This window comes from Mirounga angustirostris, unplaced genomic scaffold (assembly GCF_029215605.1).
Source record: "Mirounga angustirostris isolate CCGP_5_RB_7025 unplaced genomic scaffold, mMirAng1.0.hap1 SCAF_5, whole genome shotgun sequence".
Lineage (NCBI taxonomy): Eukaryota > Metazoa > Chordata > Mammalia > Carnivora > Phocidae > Mirounga > Mirounga angustirostris.
In genome coordinates, this window is record NW_026991713.1 from 159,358,559 (window position 1) to 159,381,428 (window position 22,870).

General features: G+C 45.8%; 1 protein-coding gene and 1 long non-coding RNA gene across 6 annotated transcripts in view; one reads left to right on the forward strand and one right to left on the reverse strand.

The window, feature by feature from the left end:
* Positions 1-22,870, reverse strand: part of ARHGAP17 (Rho GTPase activating protein 17) — an 89,182-nt gene that overhangs the window by 38,819 nt on the left and 27,493 nt on the right. For all 5 annotated transcript variants that reach the window (XR_010411928.1, XM_064592831.1, XM_064592832.1 and 2 more), the window contains exons 2-7: positions 15,441-15,480; positions 11,625-11,729; positions 5,705-5,778; positions 4,680-4,791; positions 4,347-4,423; positions 815-926 (exon numbers count right to left, since the gene is read on the reverse strand). Coding sequence is in view for 4 of the 5 variants with exons in the window: in XM_064592831.1 (XP_064448901.1) it covers positions 815-926; positions 4,347-4,423; positions 4,680-4,791; positions 5,705-5,778; positions 11,625-11,729; positions 15,441-15,480 (520 nt within the window). In the remaining variant the exon portion in view is untranslated. The remainder of the gene's footprint in view (positions 1-814; positions 927-4,346; positions 4,424-4,679; positions 4,792-5,704; positions 5,779-11,624; positions 11,730-15,440; positions 15,481-22,870) is intronic.
* Positions 12,271-14,114, forward strand: LOC129045826 (uncharacterized). Its single transcript, XR_008506112.2, has 3 exons — positions 12,271-12,401; positions 12,766-12,935; positions 13,588-14,114. It is a non-coding gene; the product is annotated as an uncharacterized LOC129045826 (long non-coding RNA).

Genomic DNA, 22,870 nt, shown 5'->3' on the forward strand with positions numbered 1-22,870 from the left:
ACTCACAACCCTGAGATTCGGAGTTGCATGCTCCATTGACTGAGCCAGCCAGGCGCCCCTATTGTGCACTGTTTTAATTGCTGTAACTTTATATGTTTTGCTATGGTTTTTTCCCATCCTTTTTTTTTCACCTATTCTTTATTTTAAATAAGCTCGGACATTTTTGTCATTTTTTTTTTTTTAAAGATTTTATTTATTTATTTGAGAGAGAGAATGAGAGACAGAGAGCATGAGAGGGTCAGAGGGAGAAGCAGACCCCCCGCTGAGCAGGGAGCCCGATGCGGGACTCGATCCCGGGACTCCAGGATCATGACCTGAGCCGAAGGCAGTCGCTTAACCGACTGAGCCACCCAGGCGCCCCATTTTTGTCATTTTAAAAAACATCCTACTTGAATTTATTTTATTTTTTTAAAGATTTTATTTATTTATTTATTTATTCATTCCGGGGGGGGGGGGCACGAGTGCAGGGGGGAGGAACAGAGGGAGAAGCAGACTCTCTGTTGAGCAGGGAGCCCAATGCGGGGCTTGACCTGATCATGACCTGAGCCGGAGGCAGACGCTTAACCAACTGAGCCACCCAGGCACCCTCTACTTGAATTTTTTTTAAAGAATGTTTTCTTCTGATTATAAAGTAATGCAGGGTCTTAGAAAATAAAGAAAGAAGGAGAAACTAAAACCCACGTTTCCTATCATTCAGAGTATTCTGATAGGACTTGTGTAAAACACTAAATAATCTGCAGTATTTGGCCTTTCATCTGTCATTTGCAGGAACCAGACTGATGCAACTCACATATTTATCAGGGAAGTCTTATACCTTGCACAGTTCTACTTTATTTCCAGCTTCATCCATCTCTTCCTTTAGGGTATCTATTTTTGACGGAAGCCCCTGGAAGTTGGTTCCTGAAGATTTGTGAGCCTGGTTCCACCTGCAAAACATGGGGACAACCAGCATCTAAGAACCAGCTGCACATTCTCGACCTTGTAGAGTCAAGGCCCTCAGGGAGACAGACTCTTTCTCCAGAACAGATTCTACCTGGGATAGGCAGCATACCTAGGATGTCAGTGTCTCCTGAGTTTATCCTCCAGGAATGGAAGCAAGCAAAAAGAACCAGGAGCTCCCCGCCATGCCAGGACTCTTGCTCTGAGAGTCTACCACATCTTGTCTCACACACGCCCCACTGCTGGAAATCATGCCGTGAAACCCCTTTCCCGTAGTGTCCAATTGTGGTATCCTTGCCATGAAACACCCCTGTGCTCTCCTGCTTTGACCTGGAATGTTCCTGTGCCACTGGGAGTCAGTCCCACTCTTGGGTTCCTATGACTCTTCCTGCTACCATCCTCATCTGAGATTACTTCCAGTGAGTAAAACCTAGAACTTTGGTCAAGCAGCTAGCAATCCATAGCTAGGAAAGCACTTGTAGAATTAAAAAGTTGTTAGAATTAATATTCTAAACACCAAATTTATAGCAAATCTGAAGCATAATGTGGAATATTTACATTCCCTTTACAGTAGGTCAGAAGGACTGAAAAAAAGGTTATATCATAGCAAGAGTAGGGGAGTGCAGGGGGGGATAATAATCTAAAACAATTTCTGTGTGCTTTGACCTTCTCTTTGAGTGTGGATTATGTCTGCCATTCTGGAAAGTTCCAGAAGTGTAAATGTAAACATGGATATTACAGAGATGAAAACCCATGCTAGCAACTCATCAACCTTTCCAGCTGCTGCACTGCCCGCCCCAAACATTACGCTCTGACTTCTCTCCAGTTCCTGATGTGAGGCACTCCTCCAAAGCGGGGCTTCGGCGAGTCTGCCAAAGCTAAGCTTGGCAATGCTGTGTAGTGTGGACAGAGCATGGACTTCAGAGTCGGACATGCTCAGGTTTGAAGCCTGGCTCTCCCATCACTAGCTGTGTGACCTTGGGCAATGACTTAACCTCTCTGTGCCTTAGTAATCTCATCTGTAAAAAGAAGATAACAAACACGGTCTGTCTTGCAGAACCATCATAAGGAATCAGGGAGAGAACAAATATATATATATGTATGCGTATGTGTGTGCAGATAATATCTGCCATATAATGGATTCCTACTTAGAAAATAAGCAGTAATTAGTCATTAGCTATGATCATTTTCCTCCAGGAAAGAGCCACAGGAATAACAAAAGAAGAAATATTCCACTGTTCGTTTCTCTAATACCTGCTTTGATTGGTTAAGTGAACAAGACCATGAATGCAGATCAAGAATCCGTGTTGAAATCCCTTCCAGGATACAGGTACTGTAGATGTAAAATTTCTGGCAGATAAGCATCTATAATGTCATTCAACCAACTCCAGTGAGGGAGCATTCTCGGCCTCATTTAATTAACCATTAGAACACACTTCCTTATCTGGAGCAAAAAAAAAATCGACCTCAGGGTGGCCTCTACTCCTGGTCCTGACCCAGAGGATTCTAATCACAGGTGTACATGTGACGAGGAGACAAGACGGTGGACTTTAAGACAGGCTCCTAGCCCAGACGTTTATCACCTCGGAAGCATGAAGCAAGTCATGTGGGCAACTCTGTGCAGGTTCCTCCATGATCCATAAAAGAAGTCTCTTCTCAAGAGGAAGGGGTGTTACCTAACCCACTGACCCGTTCCCTCTCCAATCCTCACCGAGGGGCTTCAAACCCAAGCATGTCCGACTCTGAAGTCCATGCTCTGTCCACACTACACAGCTCTGCACTTGGTACCTAGCATGGAGTCTGACACAGTAAGCACCCAACTGCGATCTGTCAAAAATATGAATGAGCAAATGAACAGAAACGGGTGGAGGAATCAAACAAGCCGATGTACCACGTATGGAGCTCAATGCCTCGCACGTGGCACGTGGCACGTGGCACGTGGCAAGTGTATGGTCAGTGGTGGCAATTATTTTTACCATGTAGCTAATTCCTAGACGTACCTTCTATGATCTCAACATTTCTTTTTTTTTAATGATCTCAACATTTCTTAAATCAGGACATGTCTTAACAAGGGATTTGTACATTGAGTGGAGTGGTGTTTCTCCCCCCCCGACCAAAAGTAGGTATTAAATCAGTGGTGCATAGATACTCAGTGGTATCTTAGAAATGAGGAAAGGCTGCATTGTAGAATCGCTACCGACGTTCTAAATCTGCAATAAAAAACACGTGACAGGAGAAGCTCGGGAAATGATGGCTGTCTCTCCATATATTTGCCAAAGAGAAATCATCATATCCATTTCACAGGACTGCAATGAGAACAAACTTACAAAATAAATAAGTCACAGAGATGAAGAGCGCAGCATAGGCAATATGGCCAATAATAATGTTAATAACACTGTACGGGGACAGATGGTGACCACACTTATTGTGATGAGCACTGAGCCACGTACAGAATTGTTAAATCAATGTTGTGCACCTGAAATTAATACAACATTGTGTGCCAATTATTCTTCAATAATTAAAAAAAAAAAAAACCAGAGAGCTAACAACAAAGCCACTTTTTTTTTTTTTTAATAAAGTTTTATTGGAAGACAGCCACACTTTCATCTACTTATGGTCCAGGGCTGTTCCTGTGCTTCATCAGCAGAGTTGAATGGCTGTGACAGGGACCACCTGGGTTGCAATGCTGAAAATATTACTATCTGGCCCTTTACAGAAAGTTTAGCAACCTTGTGATAAAGTCTGAGAAAGGACGGGGCCAGGGGCGGCTGCCTCCATATTCCCCACTCTCATCCGAGGAGAAAGCCACGTAAGTCACTGATACAAATGCCCCTGGGGACAGAGCTAGGCTGGAGTCCTGCCACGAGGCTCTGCAGACCGTCCGTCAGGCATCAGCCCAAAAGTCAGCAGCCCTCTGGGATGGTTACTTAGTTTTATGGGCGTTTCTCCCTCCTGAGCGCAGCATTCGATTATGAAAGTATCATAACCACATGGCGTCTGGACGTGGCAGGACCCTCAGAACTGCTAAGATCACAGATCTATTTATTCCTACGGTCCCCTATCCTAGCAACAAACACTCAGAACTGTCTGCCACTGATCCCTCTCCCCTTAAAACACTTACTTAGGTTTCTTTCTTTACCTTTTTTTTTTTTTCTGTCTCCCTTTACTGCTGGTTCACTAAGAACAGGATGTTCTAACATCATCCCCATTGCCACGCTTGGGAGAATGAGCCCTAAAAAGCAGGTGTAAGTGGGCGTGACTTGATCTATGGGTCAGGTGCATGAATCTGGAAACCTGCATCTTGTCCACCGAGTGGCCTTTCTCTCATTTGTGCTGGGGACAAGGACGGTTGCTGGGGGAGTGACAATCATACTGCATTATTGGTTATTTTTGCAGCTCTACCTTACCTGGCTCTGACCGAATCCCAGTCCAACACCAATTTAGCGAGCTGTTTCCTCTGTTTCTGGATGTTGGGAATCTCCATCTAGAAAGAACATACCACATATCCAACGGCATAAGCTTTGGGGTTTCAAACTTAACATTCGAAAGGGCAATATTTATTCAATTTTTTTTTCCTCTTAGGCATAGGATTTTGTACCCTCAACTTATTCCCCTTATTTCCAAAAAGAAGCTACGTCAAAGCCACTGGTCACTGTTAAACTTGTAGACATAAGCAAACCATTCACGACACAGCCCACACTAGTTTTGGCTCTTGTATGCCGTCTGGCAAAAGCACCCACCTCTGCTATGCTGCCCAGAGGTTCCACGATCTCTCTCTCAACAAAGACTTCATGCTGAGCAAGTTCTAGAGCCAGCTGATTCTCGGCATCGCCACACGTCTCCAGCATCTTCCTTTAAAAACACAAGACACCCCACAACAAGCATATGGTCATTAAATCAGGTGCCTCATTACCATACTGGGCCAGTTCTGCTCTCTACATGATGGAAACACATTAGGGGGCTGCACAGTAGAACCTCAAAAATGTTGTAAGTTTTGGGCATCACCAAAAATGTGAGTCCACAGACTTATGCTTTAAAATGAAAAAGACTGTTCATGTGCATTACCAAATGTGTCTTATGCCTCTGTTAAATTGATAACTATCTTGCTAGGTTCATGTTTCATCTGTTGTACAAAATAGTATATTTATATAGCCAAAGAATCTGTTTTTTATTTTTTTTAAAGATTTTATTTATTTGAGAGAGAGAGCACGAGAGAGAGAGAGAGAGAGAGAGAGGGAACACAAGCAGGGGGGGAGGGCAGAAGGAGAGGGAGAAGCAGACTCTCTGATGAGCATGGAGCCCAACATGGGGCTCGATTCCAGGACCCTGGAATCAGGACCTGAGCCGGAGGCAAACGCTTAACCGACTGAGACACAGAGGCGCCCCTAGGAAGTGACTCTTAAGGACCGGAAGGGGCTGGTCAGAGTTTGTAAACCTGAGTCAACAGCTGGAACAGGGAAGGGGTTTGTTCTTTACACCCAAGCTCAGGAGAATAAAAATTGACCCTATCAATGACTTTTGCTCGCAGCCCTTTCAACCCATCTCCAGCCTTGCTCCTACTAAATGGAAGATTCTCTACCATGCCAATGGCCCGGACCCCACTTTTTCCCCACAGAGACTGCGCTGTTCTCCCGGGGGATGAGCCACGCCATCACGCTCACGGTCCCTCTGTCACACAGACAGCTGCCACACACCCCACCCGCCCACCCACTCCCACTGCCCCGCAGGGCACAGGGCTCTCTCCCTAAAAGCAGCTGACTCTTACCCCAGCAGAGACTCTTCCAGTTGAGTCGATGCTTCTTGCATGTTCTGAGCGAGAGCGGTCAGAGGGAGTTTTTTCTGGAAGGCAGAAGACAGTGTGTTGGTTGCACTATTTTTGACACCTACATTCTCGATGACCTGCTTCAGGTCACCCTTCAGGGATTTCTCCTCCAGGCAAACTGCACAGGTAAGAGACAGCCTGTCTGGGTTCCGATTCTGGTCTCGAAGGTAGAAGCTATGGGACCTCTGTATCCGCGTCCTCATGCCTGGATGACACAGACGCATGGTAATAGTGCAGGTGTCCTAGGGCTGTCCGTCTACGGGGATATTCAGTGTCAAGTGCCCAGCACATGGTAAGTGCTCAGTAAGTGCTGACTGCTAGTATTATTGTTGTGGCTGCTGTTAGCTGTTATTTTTATTTTTATTCATTTATTTATTTAATTTTTAAGATTTTATTTATTTATTTGACAGAGAGAGACACAGTGAGAGAGGGAACACAAGCAGGGGGAGTGGGAGAGGGAGAAGCAGGCTTCCTGCGGAGCAGGGAGCCCAACGCGGGGCTCAATCCCAGGACCCTGGGATCATGACCTGAGCCGAAGGCAGATGCTCAACAACTGAGCCACCCAGGTGCCCCAGCTGTTATTTTTAATTAATCAAGTGCATGCTGTGTCCCAGACACTGGGAACAGAAGACACAGACTTTGCTCTCTGATGATCTTAACAAATAAGCACAATAAAATGCTCAATTTTAAAAACTTTTGCTAGAATACTCTCTTTTTTTAAGATTTATTTATTTTGAGAGAGAGAGAGAGAGAAAGAGAGTGGGGGCAGGGGCCAGAGGAAGAGGGAGAGAGAGTCTTAAGCAGACTCATGCTGAGCCCGACACAAGGTTCCATCTCACGACCTTGAGATCACGACCTGAGCCAAAACCAAGAGTCAGTCACTTAACCGACTTTGCCACCCAGGCGCTCCTAGACTACTCATTCTTAAACTGGCTCTTAATTTGGCTGTAATCATAACGATATAGCTTCAGTTAAGTATCTAAAAGTATCTGGCTAAAGATCTAAAAAAGTTTTTTTAAGGTATTTAAGCACAAAGCCATGCATTTTCCTATCAGAGATTTGTTGTTCCGCTGGAAATGACCATAAGGATCATGTGATTAATGTTCTACTTGTCCAGTCAAGGGACCTGAAGCCCAGGGAGGTCAGGTGGACTGGCCGGGCACCCCAGTGAGGGACAGCAGAGCCAGACCTCCGTGCCCACGGCCTGAGCCTCGGGTCAGCACTTTCCCACCCCTGGCTGATGGCTCATCTCAGAATACGGGTAGAAGGGGCCTGGAAAGTACCAGGGGTTGGCGATAACACACAAACTGTTAAAAAAATGGGTTCAGGGCTGCAGGGCTCCACTGCTCCACGTGGTTTGGACACCCCAGTAGAAAGGGCCCTCATGGCAAAGACGCAGGGTACATCCTGCTGTGGTGTTGTTGAGCCTTGACCTCTCGCACGTCACCTGCCTTCCCGCTTTCAGGGGGCTCCATGCAATACAACGGGCACCGCATTTGCTTGCATTGTAGAGAATATCTCTGGAAGGCTATACAAGAAACTACCAGCACTGGTCACTCTGGAGAAGGCAGCAGGGCGCCTGGGGAACAGGACCGGGAGAGACCTCGCTTTATGTTCTTCTGTATGTACTGGATTTTGACCATGTAAATAGGCAGCCTATTCGAGACAGTATATTGAAATGCAGAGATAAATAACAACAACTATATTTACCCATCTCTTGCCTTCTCAAGTTGTTTTCAAATAAGTAAATAACAGGCTTCACCTGCCCCACCTGCCCCACCTGCCCCTCAGTTTCTACACTTCCAGACCAGGAAGAGAGGAGAAAACGGGCAGCGTGCCTTGATCATAGTGAGGGTAATTCATACATTTTCGTAAGGCTGCCTGCCTTTTTTTTTTTAAGATTTATCTTATTCTAGAGAGAGAGAGTGAGTGCGTGAGCAGGGGTGGGAAGGGGCAGAGGGAGAGGGAGAGAGAATCCCAAGCAGACTCTACTGAGGGCAGAATACAATGGGGGTCACGACCCCGAGACCACGACCTGAGCTGGATGCTCAGCCGACTGTGCCGGCCAGGAAGCCCAGTAATGCTGCCTTTTGGAGGGAATTTAACTCTAGGATAAATGTAATAATCAGGAGAAATATACTTTGTGCAACTCTGGAGCTCTGGACAAAAAGAAATCATAAAAGAGGAGTCTCCATTGCAAGTATCATTCAAGTTCCCAGCTATAAACAGCCTTGCGGTTTCCAGGCTCTGACCCCAAAGCCACAACAATCCTGTTTCCTGATGTATACAAATAAGGATATTCCGCTTATTTAACCCTGTGCTCCTTGATGAAGATGCTGTCTACCGTCACCATGCTCCTCCACGAACACGGCTAAGCACTTCCTAGGCACCGACAGCTTTTTTATCACCAGGGATTCATTTAAAAAGTTCTAACGGGGCGCCTGGGTGGCTCAGTTGGTTGGGCAACTGCCTTCGGCTCAGGTCATGATCCTGGAGTCCCGGGATCGAGTCCCGCATCGGGCTCCCTGCTCAGCAGGGAGTCTGCTTCTCCCTCTGACCCTCCTCCCTCTCATGCTCTCTGTCTCTCATTCTCTCTCTTGCAAATAAATAAAATCTTAAAAAAAAAAAAAAAATTTAAAAAATAAAATAAAATAAAAAATAAAAAGTTCTAACGTCTGGGGCGCCTGGGTGGCTCAGTCGTTAAGCGTCTGCCTTCGGCTCAGGTCATGATCCCAGGGCCCTGGGATCGAGCCCCGCATCGGGCTCCCTACTCGGCGGGAAGCCTGCTTCTCCCTCTCCCTCTGCCCCTGCTTGTGTTCCCTCTCTCGCTATGTTTCTCTCTCTGTCAAATAAACAAATAAAATCTTTAAAAAAAAGTTCTAATGTCATAATTTATAAAATGCCTGCCAACTGCACAAAAGGCAGGCACTCCAGGTCTCACGTGATGCACGGCAGAAGCTCTGCTGTGTCCATGTCTTGGGCTGAGAAGACCACCCCCTCCAAGTCTTGCCTCTGCACATGCATGGGAGCCTCTCGTGGGGCCTTTGGGGGCTCCTCCTGTGTATTCTAGAGCCCTAGAGGCTGCCGCCATTTTCTCCGCATTGTACAACCTCTGTGGTCGCCTACCTCCTATCGTTTCTATGGTGACTGCCCCTCCCATGTGCACAGTGTAGACAGCCGCAGAGTTCTGTCTTTGGCTCTTCTGTTCCAGGTTGGAAAAGGAAGCCTCAGGCATTAGGTTTTAGAACTGAGGGCCAGGCACCTTTGCCCCCGCTGCCTAGAATATGCCCATCACCTGCCGCTCATTGCCCTCCTTTATGGCTGGACCACCACCTCCTCCAGGCAGCCTCGCCTGACTACCTCTCTCCTCCCGTGATGCCCATTCTTGATCCTCCCATGGTATCCTGTGCACACTTTGTTACACATGTCATTTTATAATGATCCCTTTGTGTGTCTCTCCCCACCAGGCTGTGAGCACCTTTAAGGTGGAGACTATCTCTTCTTCATTTTCTATCTCTAGCACTTGTACATAGTAGGTGTTTGATAAATACTCATTTAATTTGTTTTTATGGAGTATGTGGGACACCTAGGTTGTGTCTTCCAGCGGTCAGAGGGAGCGACCAGATATAACAACGTGAAGGACAAAGGCACAGAGAGGAAGCGGGAGACACGGGGACTGTCAGGGGAAATGGGGTCAGATTATGAAGGGCTTGTCATGCTGAAGAGCTTGGACTCTAATCCTGCCAATGGGAAGCAGCCAGCACCCCTCAAAGAGGCACCACGGGCATCAGGGGCCACTTCCGGTGTGAAACTATCCCTCCAGGCACCGCAGAATGTTCGGCATCTCGGTCCCCTCCCTCCAAACACCAGTAGTGTCTCCCAGGTCCTACAGCAACCCAAAATGTCTCCACATATTTCCAAATCTCCCCATGGGTGTAATTCTGGTCGCTCTGGAGAACCACGAAGCTAAGACTTTTTTTCAGGCAGGAGGATGAGAGTACTGATGTGTATTTCAGAACATTCTGGTGATCTGGCTGGAGACACGCTGGAAAAAAAAGGAACCAGAGGCAGGAATTGAAGCTCAGGAGGTGACCACACCATCCAGGTGAGAGGTAATCAGGTTCTGCTTTAAGGTGAAGGTGGCAGAGATGGAGCGGAGGTGAGGAATTCAAAAGATACTCACAATCACAGGACTTGCTACTCAAGCAGCTGTGGGAGGGTGAGGATAAAAGGAAAGGGAATGTAAGGTAACCCTACAGTTTCTGGCTTGCATAATAGGGTGGGTGGAACTTAAGAGTCAACACAGAAGGAAGAACTAGTTACACACACTAAAATAGACATCTATGGAAGGAAGTGTTTTTGCTTGGTTGAAATGGTTTAGATGTCCCTGGCATAAACACATCAGCTAGAGGCCATGAGAACAGAGGAGGTGGCCCAAGGAATGTGGCTGGGGGAATAAGGAGGAGGACAAAGCCTTAGGGCACCATGTGAAAAGGGTAGGTAGAACAGAAGCCATGGCAAGAGAAGGAGAGGAGCCGTGGGGACAGGACCAGGGGATTGAGTCTGGTTCTGCGGGGCTGGACCTGCAGCAGGCATTCCTGCCATCGTGGGTGCGTACAAAGCTCTACTCTTTGGTCTCTACCTACTGCAGCCAACTAAGTATTGCACAAGAGAGGAATAACCCTGCTGTCTAGACGTCCCATAAATGTCTGTAAGGAAATATAAAAGAAGGGCGACACAGATCATCTGCATGCTGGTTCTTCGTTGTGAGACATCCGGTGACAGACAAAGCACTTTGGCAAATCATAGCTGCCCCTGAAACTATCACCTTAATGGCACGTGGGCTTCCGAGGGTTAGCGTATGCTCCTGAGCTAGGATCTCGGAAACCCAAGGATGGGACTGGCCCATGAGCACTGCTGCTGGTGGCACAGGAGTCGGATGCTTTGACCAAATGGACACATTCAATGGTTCTCCTGGAGTGCATCCCTCTTCTCTCTACGACAGCATCCTGATTTCTCTTAGGGATCCACCCCGGTCTCAGTAAAGCCCGTGAGCTGTTGGTAGCTCTGCAGCCCACGCTCTAAGGCTGGGCCCTGATTAGCTTAACCAACCAGCACATCCCATGTCCTCACCAACCTCGCCCCTGCCCACGGTGATCAGGGTGGAATGGGAATGTTCCAGAATGGGAAATATGGCTCAGTATGGACCAACGCAATGGAAGGTGGTTTCTACCTGCCAAGGACTTGGAAAAAGAAGATTTCCCACTCCATTAAGAAAACTACTGGAAGACACACTTTCTATTCCTGCTGGACACGCACAAGGAAGCAAGTAGCCCATGGAAGCTGCTGGTAGCCAACCCGCGACCATGAGAGGAGCCCATTTAGGGATAAAGCAGACACTGAAGAAGGCAGAAGGGACAGAAGAGAAGAAAGTGGGGTTTTGGTTACACCACTGAAATGCTAGCCCAAGCTTCACCTCAAGTCCACCCCAGCTTCTGGACGTTTCGGTCAGTAAGCCAATAAATTATGTCCATTTTCTAAGTCCATTTAAGACAGGCTTTCAGCTTTTTTGCCATCAAAGCATTCCTAACAGACATCTCCATTGTCTTATCAACGACAAATGGCTCATTGAGTCTTTAAAAGCACCTGGAGAAAATTCAGTGTGAGCAGGGCTTTCAGCTCAGCAATGTCTTAAGCACAAAAGAATGTTCTGGTCAGGCAGGCGTCACGAGAGTAAATGGCGATATAAGGTACAAATCTGCAGGCAACAGCTGCTCCTGCCTGAGAAAAACCAAGGGTCTGCAGGGTGCAAAGCCTCACCGAGACGCAAGAACGACGGCCCTGGGTCACACCCGCTACTCACGTATCTCCTCTCGGTGTCGGTCCCATGCTGGCCCTGGAAACATGCTGTCAGACGCTTGTGCGAATGGTGGCACACTGATCGAACCGTGTCCAGGCGCCGCTCGATCTGACAAAACAGAGACAAACGAGCCATTTGCAGGGGCTGAAGAACACACCCAGCCTCTTCCTTTGTGGCGCCGGCCCGTAGGCAGAAAAAGCATCCCCTGGTCTAAGTGTTTAGCTCTGGGATGTACGTGGAAATGGTCCCCATTCACTTACACCAGGGGTTCTCATTATTGACATTTGGGGCCAGATAATTCAGGGGGGGCGCTGTCCTGTGCATTATGGTGTGTTTAGCCTCATCTCTGGCCTCTCCCTACTAGATGCCTGTAGCACCCCATTCCCCGAGGTGTGACAACCGAAGATGTCGCCACACATTGTCCAACATCCCCCCAGAGGGCGAACGCAATAGCCCCTGGTGGAGAGCCTCGACCTCCCTTACACCGAGGGGTTTCAATCTCTTAAGGGCCAAGTCTGCGCACAGGGAGGGAGTGGAGTCTGGACTAAAACCTCCTATCAGAAAGAGTGGCAGTAGCCGAGTTACACACCACAGGGCCAGCAAAGCCCCGGCTCCAGCCTGCAGGAGTGCAAATGAACACCTCAGGCCCAGGCCCACTGCCAAGTGGAAAAAGCCACAGGGACGTTCAGAAGCGACCTCCTGCAGACAGCGACAGTGCCTTCTGCGCACAGGACATCAGGCTGAAGGATCAAAATCAATGTTCCACAATTTCCACTCAAGGTCAGTGTCTTCAGAATGATTCCTTATTGGGTTTAGGGTGGGTTGTTGGCTTTGTTTTTGTTTTCAATAAACCTCTAAAGCAGAAGGGACAGCCAACAGTAAGAAACACTGACTTAGGGGACCCATGCATTACGATTTAGTTTCCCAAAATATTACTGCTGGGATATGGCTGTTTATGGCAAAGAGAGCTGCTTTTCACGAGAAGGAATGCCAAAAATGTGTATTCTGATGACTCATTAAGACCGAGTGCAGGCCCTTAGGGATGCTTTCTATTTTAAAGAAAAATCAACAAATTCAAAGCAGAATGCATTTTTACCCCACAACGTTTTACCCAGTGATATGGTTCTGTGCTTCTTTCTTGAAGGTCCTCACTGCCCCAGCAGCTTTTCTTCAGAGCCAAGGCCCGACCACCAGGACCCTGATCTGGCAGGCATAAAAGGACCAGATGCCCCATCACCTCCCCCTAATCTTATAATGACCGGATTCTAAAACATTGGAAAACGAATACACACTCTTTATTTGCCACGAAAACAGGTAAAACCAAAACCAAAACCAAAACCAAAACAACCCTTCCCCCACAAACTCCATTTCACTTTGATTCTGATTTCTACTAGAAAACTGTCAAGTCCATAGGGATGGGGACCTTGGTCTGTTTTGTTCACTGATTTCTCCTGAGTGTCCGGAACACTGTCTGGTTCACGAATGGAAGGTGCTCATTTAATATTTGTTGAAAGGACAAATATGTATCAAGTTCCCGTGCCAGGTATTACAAAAACAACAGTAAATAAGTTGTGCTTCTTGCCCTCCCAGGATTCATAGCCTCCCAGGAAAACTCCACATGAGCAAAATGAACTTACTTATGAGCAAAAAAACAGGCAAAATAGAGCCTCTTGAACTGATCTAAGTGGCAGGAGGATACAGAGCAAGTAAAGGGAAGTTTCACACCAGAAACAAACAAATCTCCGCGGCTTATCCCTCGTGCTCTCCTGTTTAACCCATTAACTCCTGCTAATAACCCAAAGGGGTGGATACAGCCATTATCCTCATTTTAGTGAAGTGGAAACTGAGGCACTTGGGTTTAGGGTGGGTTCAGTAAATCCCCGAGGCCACAGAGCAAGTCAAGGGCAGACCTGGGTAGGGAGGCTCCAGACTCCATACTTTCACCCATTACTCTCCTTCTTTATAGTCAAAGAAGGGGAAAACATCTGTAGCAATGATGGCAGATGTGGAGTAAGTATCCGTGTCATGAAATGAGGTGTTCCTAGAAACCGGCGAACTCTTGGGGCCCCAGTGGATGCTTGTCCCTCAAGCGCAGACAGTTGCCGCCTGCCTTCCACGGGAACTTTGCCGCCCTCGAACTGCCTGCGAGGCCCCCTGGCCGCATCTTGAGGCTTCAGGGATTCAATGAGATCGTGTCTATTACTGGTGTGGGATGTGGGAGACAGAACACGGGCGTGAAAACCCAGTCGAGTTAAAGGTTAACTAAGACCGAACAACATTGCTGGAAGTCTGAAAATGAAGTTGAAATACGTGGTAAAAGCCAGTGAGGAAACATTATTAAGAATATGATTGTCGGGCGCCTGGGTGGCTCAGTTGGTTAAGCGACTGCCTTTGGCTCAGGTCATGATCCTGGAGTCCCGGGATCGAGTCCCGCATCGGGCTCCCTGCTCGGCGGGGAGTCTGCTTCTCCCTCTGACTCTCCCCCTCTCATGCTCTCTCTCTCTCGAATAAATAAATAAATCTTTAAAAAAAAAAAAAAAAGAATATGATTGTCTAGGGCGCCTGAGTGGCTCAGTTGGTTAAGCGACAGCCTTCGGCTCAGGTCATGATCCTGGAGTCTCGGGATCGAGTCCCGCATCGGGCTCCCTGCTTGGCAGGGAGTCTGCTTCTCCCTCTCCCGCTCCCCCCTCTTGTGCTCTTTCTCTCTCTCAAATAAATAAATAAAATCTTTAAAAAAAAAAAAAAAGAATATGATTGTCTAATAAATCTGGGGGAAAAAAAACCCTAATCCTTAATAAAGACTTCTGGTCCTTTAAAAAAAGGGGGGGCTCTTAAAATCTTGTACCTGTGGCTGGCTGTCATAATCAAGAAGGATGTTCTGACATGGGGTGGTACAAGTAACATTCTTCTAAACTACGCTGGTTCCTTCTCTCCCTAGGGAGAGACGGGGGGTCACCTGGGAGCGGATCTTTGGTCTTCAGGGGTCAAGTGCATACACCTGCTGTGGGTTATGGAAATGACACGAGCAAGAAGACTTCAGAGAAACCTCAGTACAGGAGGGGCTCTGTCCTTCCCGGTGCGCTCTGAGGTGGCGGGGACACAGGGGGGCTGAGGTTGAGCGAAGGCATGTGTATAAAGGGTCCAGGCCTTCTGGGAGAAACTCACAGCCCCAAAGTTTGGGAAGCCTGTTGAGAGGTAAGTGCAGCGGCCCTGGCTGAGGTCCCCACAGGAAACACCCCTCCCTACGGAGAGGAAAAGACGTCCAGGTGGATGACAGGCCACCTCAGGGCCTCAGAGTGGTTCCACCAGATCTGGTCACTGTCACTGAGACTCTAAGTCCCTGGGGACCCAGCTCAGCCCAGAACTGGAGAACAATAGCGTGAGAGGGAAGAAGTGGAAACTCTAGGTTGGAGCCAGTGGGGCCCTCTGCTGCCACTGGCCGGGCCCATGCCATCAAGGACGCCATCCCAGCAGTGAACGACGGTCCCTCCGCCTGCCCGGGACCCATGACCAGGCCGCAGTGCCACTGGACCAGCCGGGCCAGACAGGTCCCTCCCCAAACCCCACCCCAACACCTGGCACTTGAAAGCAGGACTAGCCCCATTTGAACTTCATAACATGACACCAAAGTTTCTGATCCCCTTTTTATCACCATGCAACCCAACTGCTTTTCTTTCCCGCTCAGAATCATGCGGATCAATTTTATTCTGTTTCAGAGAATACATACACACATCCACTTCAGTTCTCACCTATGAGGTTTGGTTTGGTTTGGTTTTCCTCTTTAAACAAAGTACTTGAAAAAGATTTTTATTTTGTTACCTGTAACAGATCTTCACTGAGGACTTCTGTTTTCTCGGCTCTGTGGGAGAGGGAATCAAAAGTTCAGAGTTAGGAATCCAGAAATGCAAAGCAACTCAGGAAATTCAGTAATTCTCATCCTGGAGTTTAAAACAAAATGGGCAGGAATGAATGATAACGTGGGGAGAAACTCCACCGATGTTGACATCAGAGGGCTGCTTAAGCAAAACCAAAGAAAAACCAAAGTTTGCAGAGAATAGCAACCCCAAACAAGAGCCAAGGATCGAGACCAGTTGCTCCCCGACCTGGGCTATACAGAATCCCTGGCAGGGGGGTGGGAGGGGGGTAGTGTGCTGACGTAAAATGCCAGTTTCCGGGACTCAGCTCTATTCTAATTCAGCAGGTCCAGAGCAAGATCCTGCTGCTTTCTGAAGAAGCCCCTTCTGCCCAGAATTCCATGGCCCCAGACCCACAGACCACCCTTTGAGAAAAGCCTGCTTAGAGAATCTTAAACTTCATTTCTTAAAATGATCATTTCTGAGTTGCATCAAACAGGTTCGTCACAAATGCAGGAACGTGAGTCAACAATACATACTCAAGATAGTAACAACTGAGCATTCCCTCCTTCAGGTATCTCATCCTGCCCTTAAAAAGAAACAAAGTATTTTCACAGCTTTCCCCCACCGATGCCTTCCAACCACCATTAACTACATTAACTCCGCAGACCTTTCCAGAAAGCCGACCTGCCGTCCAACAATCAGCACAGGAGCATTCAGAGCTGCTTGAGCCCCTGGTGCCAGATCACAGTACTTTCTTAAGAAGACTTTCCTCTGCAGTCCAAAAGGGCAGCATCGTTGCCGTACATAAACCCAGAATGACGGCAACCGAGGTGCCATATTGGGACTTCCGGCTTAAACAGTGACTGAAGCCAAGTCAATGAACATCCCTACCCAAATCCCATCAAAATGAACAAGGAAACTTTTTTTTTTTTAAGATTTTATTTATTATTTGAGAAAGAGAATGAGAGAGAGCATGAGGGGGGAGGGTCAGAGGGAGAAGCAGACTCCCTGCTGAGCAGGAAGCCTGATGCAGGACTTGATCCCGGGACTCCAGGATCATGACCTGAGTCGAAGGCAGTCGCTTAACCAACTGAGCCACCCAGGCGCCCTGAACAAGGAAACTTTTTTTTTTTTAATTTTTATTTATTTATTTGAGAGAGAGAATGAGACAGAGAGAGAGAGAGCATGAGATGGGGGAGGGTCAGAGGGAGAAGCAGGCTCCCCGCCGAGCAGGGAGCCCGATGCGGGACTCGATCCCAGGACTCCAGGATCATGACCTGAGCCGAAGGCAGTCGCTTAACCAACTGAGCCACCCAGGCGCCCTGAACAAGGAAACTTTTAAAGGGAAAAGGAAAAGTCTGTTTCAGCCTTGAACGTTGGGGGAGTTGGGGAAAGGGGAAGACCGTCAATGAACCAGAATTTTGAAGCCTTTTAATAAGATTTATTGCAGAATGGAAGGCTGCATGATCTTGCCCATGAATGAATCTAATGCAAGAGAAGGAAAAGCCGTTTGGCCAGAAAGTGGATGGGACCCCCTCAGGATGACCTCAAAACACTGCTAAGCTCAGAGCAGTGCCAGCCAGCTGCCTGAGGTGTGGTGGTGCACACCTCCAGCCCACACTTGGGCAATGGCAGGTCAAGTAAAAGCTGGCCTTGTCACAAAGGATTCCAAGGCCAGTTGTCACTGCAGTGTCCTCGTTGGCAGAGAGATGCCGATGGCAATGGCTCATACACCAATTTCTGCAGGCAACCAGAACTCTGACCTAACTCAGATACCTCCCAGGTCCACAGGAGCAGAGCCTGGAGATGAGTTCAGGGCCCCAGCTTTCAGAGGAGGCCAACTTTCAACTCATGAACAAGTTCTGCAAGCAGCGGGCCCAAATATGCCATCCCAGCCCTTGCTTGGCATGTGTGGTGCCAGGCATTGTGGAAGCACCAAACATAAGTAGTCAGGCCAGTTAGGGAAGTGGAGCAGGGCCCCAGATGACTAGGAGCTCAAGCAACCAGCCTCAAAAAGAACCCTGAGGGCCAGCCTCGCAGCTGAGCCCTGCGCTCAGTGGGGAGTCAGCTTGAGATTCTCTCCTCCCTCTGCCCCTCCCCCTGCATGTGCGTGTGTGCACGCGTGCTGTCTCTCTCAAATAAATAAACAAGGCTTTTGAAAAAAAGATGTATTAGATTTCTCTCCAAAATTAATTTTAGAGACCTCCATAGCTTCACCGTGACTCCTGTTCACCAACAGCCTTGTCCCTCCTCTAGCAACATAGCGCCACTAGATGGTGTCACTTCGGCCTCACCTCTGGCCAGGGCCCTGTATACCTGGGACAGAACTCTGAAATCTCTTCCTTCTGTAAGTATAAGTATACACAGATAAAAGTCCCCAAGGCCTACTGAAACATTCAGAGTTCAAAAGAAGAGATTCAGAGCCAGTAAGTCCTTTGATGAGACAAAATTACTTTAAAAATATAACAGAAGAAGAGGAAAACTTAATTTTAAAATCCCAATGTGGGCCATTAGCAGGTATGAGAAAACTAATAGCGGAGAACCAACTGTGTGCATCTTTTCTCAGCAACTTGTTCAGTGACCTCACACTGGTAATTTGAAATGAAAAATCAAATACAATACAAACAAATGCAAACAATACAAATCAGGGCTTTTTTGGGGGGGAGGGGGGTCCGAACATTTATGAGCATGGCACTGCAACAGCCATAAAGAAAATAAAGCAAATGTAAAAACAAATTAAGTATTAACTTCAGGAAAAAACAAAAAGTCCATTAGAAAGAGTCATAGTACACTACTATGCTTAGCTGCAAATAATTGATCGGATATAATAATGTAAATATCAAGCAGAAATATATCCAAAAATTGTAATATAACTGTATTGGAAGGATAAGGGAGCAAAAGCAGAGAAAAAAATCACACAAGAGCACAAAACCCTCATTCATCATGACAGGAAACCAGTAAGTAATAACTAAAACTTGATAACTTGAAGGATAGCAGTTTACGTATTATCTATAAATGTAGATATGAGTGATAAACAGAAATTTGAAAATAGTTGCCTCTGGGGTTGGGCAATTGCACCTGGGAGAGTGGGATTAGTAGAGAGAGAACCCACTGTGAGAAATCTTTTACTATTACTTAACTTTTTAAACTACATGTATACATAGTTTCAAATTTTAAAAAACAGTATGTTAGTTACATTTTTCAGTGACATGCTTGATATGGTTTCAAGTGATGTGTAACTTCAAGTGAACCATAACTCTAACTTAAAAGGATGGGTCCAACTGCCAATCTGCCCAAAAGTATAACAGAACACATACCTCAGAGTATCCAGAATACAAAGCAAATTTGCATAATTTACTGTCCTTTTTTCAAATTAACAACTAAGCCCTTTGCTTTAAATTTAGAGGTACTTTACCTAAAAAGCTATCTGGAGGTAGAGATATATATGGAACATATTATATGAAAATGTTAACATACTGCTTAAAAATAAATTCAACCTATGTTTCCTGCCTTTGTGGACAATCTATATTACATTGATAAAATTAATTTTATTTTTTAAAGTTTTTTTAAAGATTTCATTTATTTATTTGAGAGACAGAGAGAGAGAGAGAGCATGAGCAGGGGGGAGGGGCAGAGGGAGAGGGAGAAGCAGACTCCCCACTGAGCAGGGAGCCCCATGCAGGACTCGATCCCAGGACCCTGCGATCGGGACCTGAGTCAAAGGTAGACACTTAACCAACTGAGCCACCCAGGCGCTCTGATAAAATTAATTTTAGAGAGAAATCTAATATACCTTTTTTTCAAAAACCTTGTTTATTTATTTGAGAGAGACAGCATGCATGAACACACGCACATGCAGGGGGAGGGGCAGAGGGAGGAGAGAATCTCAAGCTGACTCCCCACTGAGCGCAGGGCTCGATCTCATGACCCTGAGATCATGACCTGAGCCCAAATCAAGAGTTGATGTTTAACCGACTAAGCCACACAGGCAGCCCCACAATGTATCTTTTTAACCAGATTTTAAAAATTCACCGAAATTATTAAAAATTACCTATTATCAGGAACAATTACTTTACTGAGCTTTACCAGCCTTACGGAGCTATAATTGACAAATAAAACTATATTTATATATATTATATATATGTTTAAAGTGTATAATGTGATAATTCAGTTTGCATATATATTGTGAAATGATTACCCTAATCAGGTTAATGAACACATCCATCACCTTCCACAGTTCCCTTTTTTCTAACAGTAGTTGTGAGAATGCTTAAGATCTACTCTCTTAGCAAATTTCAAGTATATAATATAGTATTATTATAATCCCCAAAGCCTGGATTTCCTTCTTTCTCATGGCTGAATAATATTCCAGGGTGTGTGATGTATGTGTATACATATGTATATATGTATCACACTCACACTCCCCACATATTCTTTATCCATTCATCCATCAACCAACACTTAGGTTGTTTCCATATCTTAGTTATGGTGAATAATGCTGTAATGAAGGCAGGAGTTCAGATATTTTTGAGATACTGATTTCATCTTCTTCAGATATATATTCAGCAAGTGGGATTGCTAGATCATATGGTACCTCTATTTTTTAATTTTCTGTGGAACCTCTATACTGTTTTCCATAATGATTATGTTCTCACCAAAGTATACATGGGTCCCAGTTTCTCCATATTGTCACCAACATTTGCTATCTCTTGCCCCTTTTATGATAGCCATTCTTACAGGTGTGAGGTGATATCTCATTACGGTTTTGATTTGCATTTCCCTGATTATTAGTGACGTTGAGCACCTATTCATATACCTGTTGGCCGCATGTATATCTTCCTTGGAAAAATGTCTAATTAGGTCTTTTGCCCATTTTTAAACCAGGTTATTCGCTTTTTACCATTGAGTTGTATGGATTCATTACGTATTTTGGATATTAGCCCTGTATTTATAATTTGCAAATATTTTTTCCCATTCTGTATGTAGGTTGCTTTTTCATTTTGATTGCCTCTTTGCTGTGCAGAAGCTTTTTAGTTTGATGTAGATGACAGTGCCTTTAGGGTCGTATCCAAAAAATCACTGCCAAGATGGATGTCAAGGAACTTTTTCCCTATATTTTCTTCTAAGAGATTTATGGTTCCAAGTATTACATTTAAGTCTTTAATCCATTTTGAGTTAAATTTTTAGAGTGGTACAAGGTAGGGGTCCGGTTTGCATTCTTTTCCCAACACTATCCATTAAAGAGACTATCCTCTCCCCATTGTGCATTCTTGGTGCCCTCGCCAAAGATTATGTGACTATTTATATATGGATTTATTTCTGGGCTCTCAAATCTTCCACTGATTTATGTATTTTTTTATGCCAATAGCATACTATTTTGATTACGACAGCTCTGTAACATACAGTGGACCCTTGAACAACATAGGAGTTAGATGTGTCAACCCCTGTACAGTGAAAAATTGGAATATAAATTTTAACTCCCCAAAAGCTTAACTACTAATAGCCCTACTGTTGACCAGAAGCCTCACTGATTAACATGTTTTATGTCACCTGCATCATTCACTGTACTCTTAGCATAAATTAAGTTAGAGAAAAGAAAATGTTATTAAGCAAATTGTAAGAAAGAGAAAATACATTTACTGGACTGGACTGTAAAAAATCTGTATGTAAGCTATTCAAACCCATGTTGTTTGTTCAAGGTTCAAGTAGTTTGGAATCAGGAAGCGTGAGGGCTCCAGCCTTATTCTTTTTGCTCAGGATTATTTTGGCTATTTGGGCCTATTGTGGTTGCATGTGTATTTTAGAAGTATTTTTCTCTTTCTGTGAAAAATGCCACTGGAATTTTGATAGGAACTGTACTGAAAGTGTAGACAGCTCTGGGTGGTATGGACATTTTAATAACATTAAATCTTGCAATCCATGAATACAGGATATCTGGGAAAGATTACTTTTAAGTGACAAATCATGATTCTGGAATGTAATATACAAATTGGGGTGGCTCCTTCACACAAAGATACCCCCACTGGCCTATGCTATCCCTACCTTAATTTTAGGGAACCACCATTGTCCCTACCTCCAATGTGGTCCAAATGACTTGATCTTCCTCATCCCCACTGTGACTGATCCAAGGGTCAGCCCTTTGTATGCTGAACTGTTTCGAAGTGTTCATCTTTACCAGAGACCTGGAATTTTTACCCAAGGAAAAGTCCAGCCATTATTCAGAATACTGGCCAAGGTGCCCATTCAAAGGATTTATATTAGCCACTTGGCTTTTACTGAGATGTGATTTTTTTTAAAAGATTTTATTTATTTATTTACTTGAGAGAAAACGAAAGTGAGAGAGCACAAGCAGGGGGAGCAGGCAAAGGGAGAAGCAGGCTCTCTGCTGAGCAAGGAGCCCGATGCGGGACTTGATCCCAGGACTCTGGGATCATGCCCTAAGCCGAAGGCAGATGCTTAACCGACCGAGCCACCCAGGCACCCCATCTGAGATGTGATTTTTGATCAGATTTTAAAAATTCATTAATAAAGCAAAGAGGGGGAGCAACATATTAAACTTTTCAAGGCACCTTACAAAGCGATCCAAAAATTTAAAAAATAATACTTGCTAAATCAGATTGTTTTAAATCTGACATTTTGCTACGCGGACCTAAACTTTTTGTATATGGGCCTTTTTTCTGCTCTGTCAGAGCCCTCTTTGTGTCCAGTGTTCTGGCTTGAAAACACACTTGAATGTTTCCTGTCTGTAACTGGGAAAACAATACGAAGCAGGAAAGCACTTCCCGCCTGCCATTTTACTCTGGGGTTTGTTTTTTCCTATGCACACCACCGTGCAATTTCACGAGTCATTCAAACAAGGCTTATAGCAGGCTGCAGTTTTAATTTCTTTATTACTTTTTGGGAAAGCATAACCTTCTTTCCTCATAATTCCCAAAGCCTCACAGCAGCAGGGCTGTGCAGACCTTGATGTCCACCCCCTTTCCCTTGACTGGTTGCGGTAACGGCACATCTTGCAGCTGCGGCTAACAGGAGCCTCACTCAGCTCCCTCGCCAGGCCACGAGAAAACGGAAATGCTTCCAATCTGAAGTAGTTCAGCTCACCAAAAAAGGCTGAGATGCTTAAACTAGGACACAGGGTCAAAGGAGAATCTCCAACTGGCCCGACAATTTCTAACTCTGATCGCAGACTGATTTCTGGAGAGGTTTCTGCCATGGCTACACTCAAACGCCCGACACCACGATTGTGAACTGCCGTCCTGTTTCCCAGGATACTGACTATGGCACTCGGGCCACCTGTGTGATGCATTTATTATGGGAGCCACAGAAATCAGTGCTCGAGTCCACACCTCCAATGCATGCCGTGATCTTCCAAGCACTACGCATTACTAACCT